This window comes from Capsicum annuum, unplaced genomic scaffold (genome assembly GCF_002878395.1).
Source record: "Capsicum annuum cultivar UCD-10X-F1 unplaced genomic scaffold, UCD10Xv1.1 ctg54848, whole genome shotgun sequence".
Lineage (NCBI taxonomy): Eukaryota > Viridiplantae > Streptophyta > Magnoliopsida > Solanales > Solanaceae > Capsicum > Capsicum annuum.
Genome location: NW_025863091.1, coordinates 1 through 1,503, shown reverse-complemented (window position 1 = coordinate 1,503; position 1,503 = coordinate 1). Strand labels below are relative to the sequence as shown.

The following is a 1,503-nucleotide window of genomic DNA, read 5'->3' as shown; positions in this document are numbered from 1 at the left end:
TCTTTAATCTAGCCTTTCTGCCCCTCACTATTATATGAAATAACTTGGTATTTCTTTATTCATCCTTGAACTACTCAAATTCTGCCTTTTGTCTCCAAAAATCTAAGAGAAAAACTTTTTATTCTCGACAGGAAAGCCCCATAACATTATTTATGCATTCTTTCAAATTCTGATTCGTAGTGATTTAGTGTTGATTCGTAGTGATTTAGTTCTGATACATAATCAATCCTATCAAATATTTTGATTTTTCCTTTGAATTACTCATATATATCCTATGAATTTCATTTCGCACCGGAAACTATTCTAGGAGAAGTTCGAATCCATTCCGTTCGGATATTGATTGGTATTGGTTTGACATGTTTTACGCGTTACTGGTTCCCGGAAGAGTTAATATTTCCATTAGCTAAACCCTTTCTTACCCTGCCTTTGGATTCGTATTTTGTTCGTACACAATCAATGGAGGCCTTCCCGACATATGTTGCAATGTCTCCAATAGCATGCTCTTACTTCGTCTTTCCCTTAATAAGTCATCAAATTTGGTGCTTTTTGATCCCCAGTTGCTATGAGGAACAAAGGACGAAATACAATCAATTCCTCTATTTAAGTGGTTCTCGCTTCTCCTTGTTCCTGTTCCTAACTCCTCCCCGGGTAGTTCCCAATGTTTGGCACTTTCCATCTTTCATGGGTGCAACATTAACAAATTCGCTCATGATCAAGTTAGAAGCCAAGATCTATGACCATATTATGTTAACTGTTCGTATTTCGTTCATTCCATCGGTATGCTCCCAGGTACCTGTAATTGTGATTCGTTTGCCAGAACCAAGGGATCTTTCTGTAGAAACCTCCACGAACTCTCGTCGTTTTTTGATGGTTTTTTTGCTTCTCACAGCTGCTCTTTCCACACCTCCGAATATCTGGTGCCAAATTGTCGCCCCTTTCCTTATTTCTTTGATAATAGAGTTGGCTATCTTTGTGGCATCGATTGTACAAGTTCGTGAAGAGGGATGGACGAGTGGAATGAGGGAAAGCGGATCGATCGACAAAAAAGAAGCGATTTTTCGCACAGCTTGCTCATAGTGCAGGTCCCACTTGTATATCGTATTTGGCCGAAGAAGCATCGGACAGGTTGGAGTTCTTACCTTCTTGGGACTCCATGGACCAAGATCTGCTTTTATTATATGGTCAATACCGATCTACTTTAGTAGATCATATGGATGTAGAAAAAGCAACTAATTTGGATGAAATAGAAACATCTCTTTTCCATTTCTATTTACCCAGTTCATATCTTTGTTTCGTGTGTTCCTGGGAGGAATTCGATCTCGGAATACCACCTAAATAACTACGGCCAGAGAGTCAAATAGGTCGGGAAGAAAGAGTCTGAGGTCGGGTCGGACGACATACATCTTGGTTGGTTCCACCACTACTAGAGATTGGACATATATATAATCTTTCTTCTAAAAAAGGGATTCTTATATATATATTTTGAAAATAGCTGCAAGACCA

The 1,503-nt window shown here is 39.0% G+C and overlaps 1 protein-coding gene across 1 annotated transcript; it reads left to right on the top strand.

Moving 5' to 3' along the window:
• Window positions 1-236: 236 nt before the first annotated feature.
• On the top strand, window positions 237-1,398 carry LOC124893164 (uncharacterized tatC-like protein ymf16; the record flags this gene model as incomplete). Its single annotated transcript, XM_047404260.1, is given in 2 exon segments — window positions 237-262; window positions 264-1,398. Coding segments are annotated over 2 exon segments (840 nt in total), but the record flags the coding sequence as incomplete, so codon positions are not given.
• Between the last annotated feature and the right edge of the window lie 105 nt (window positions 1,399-1,503).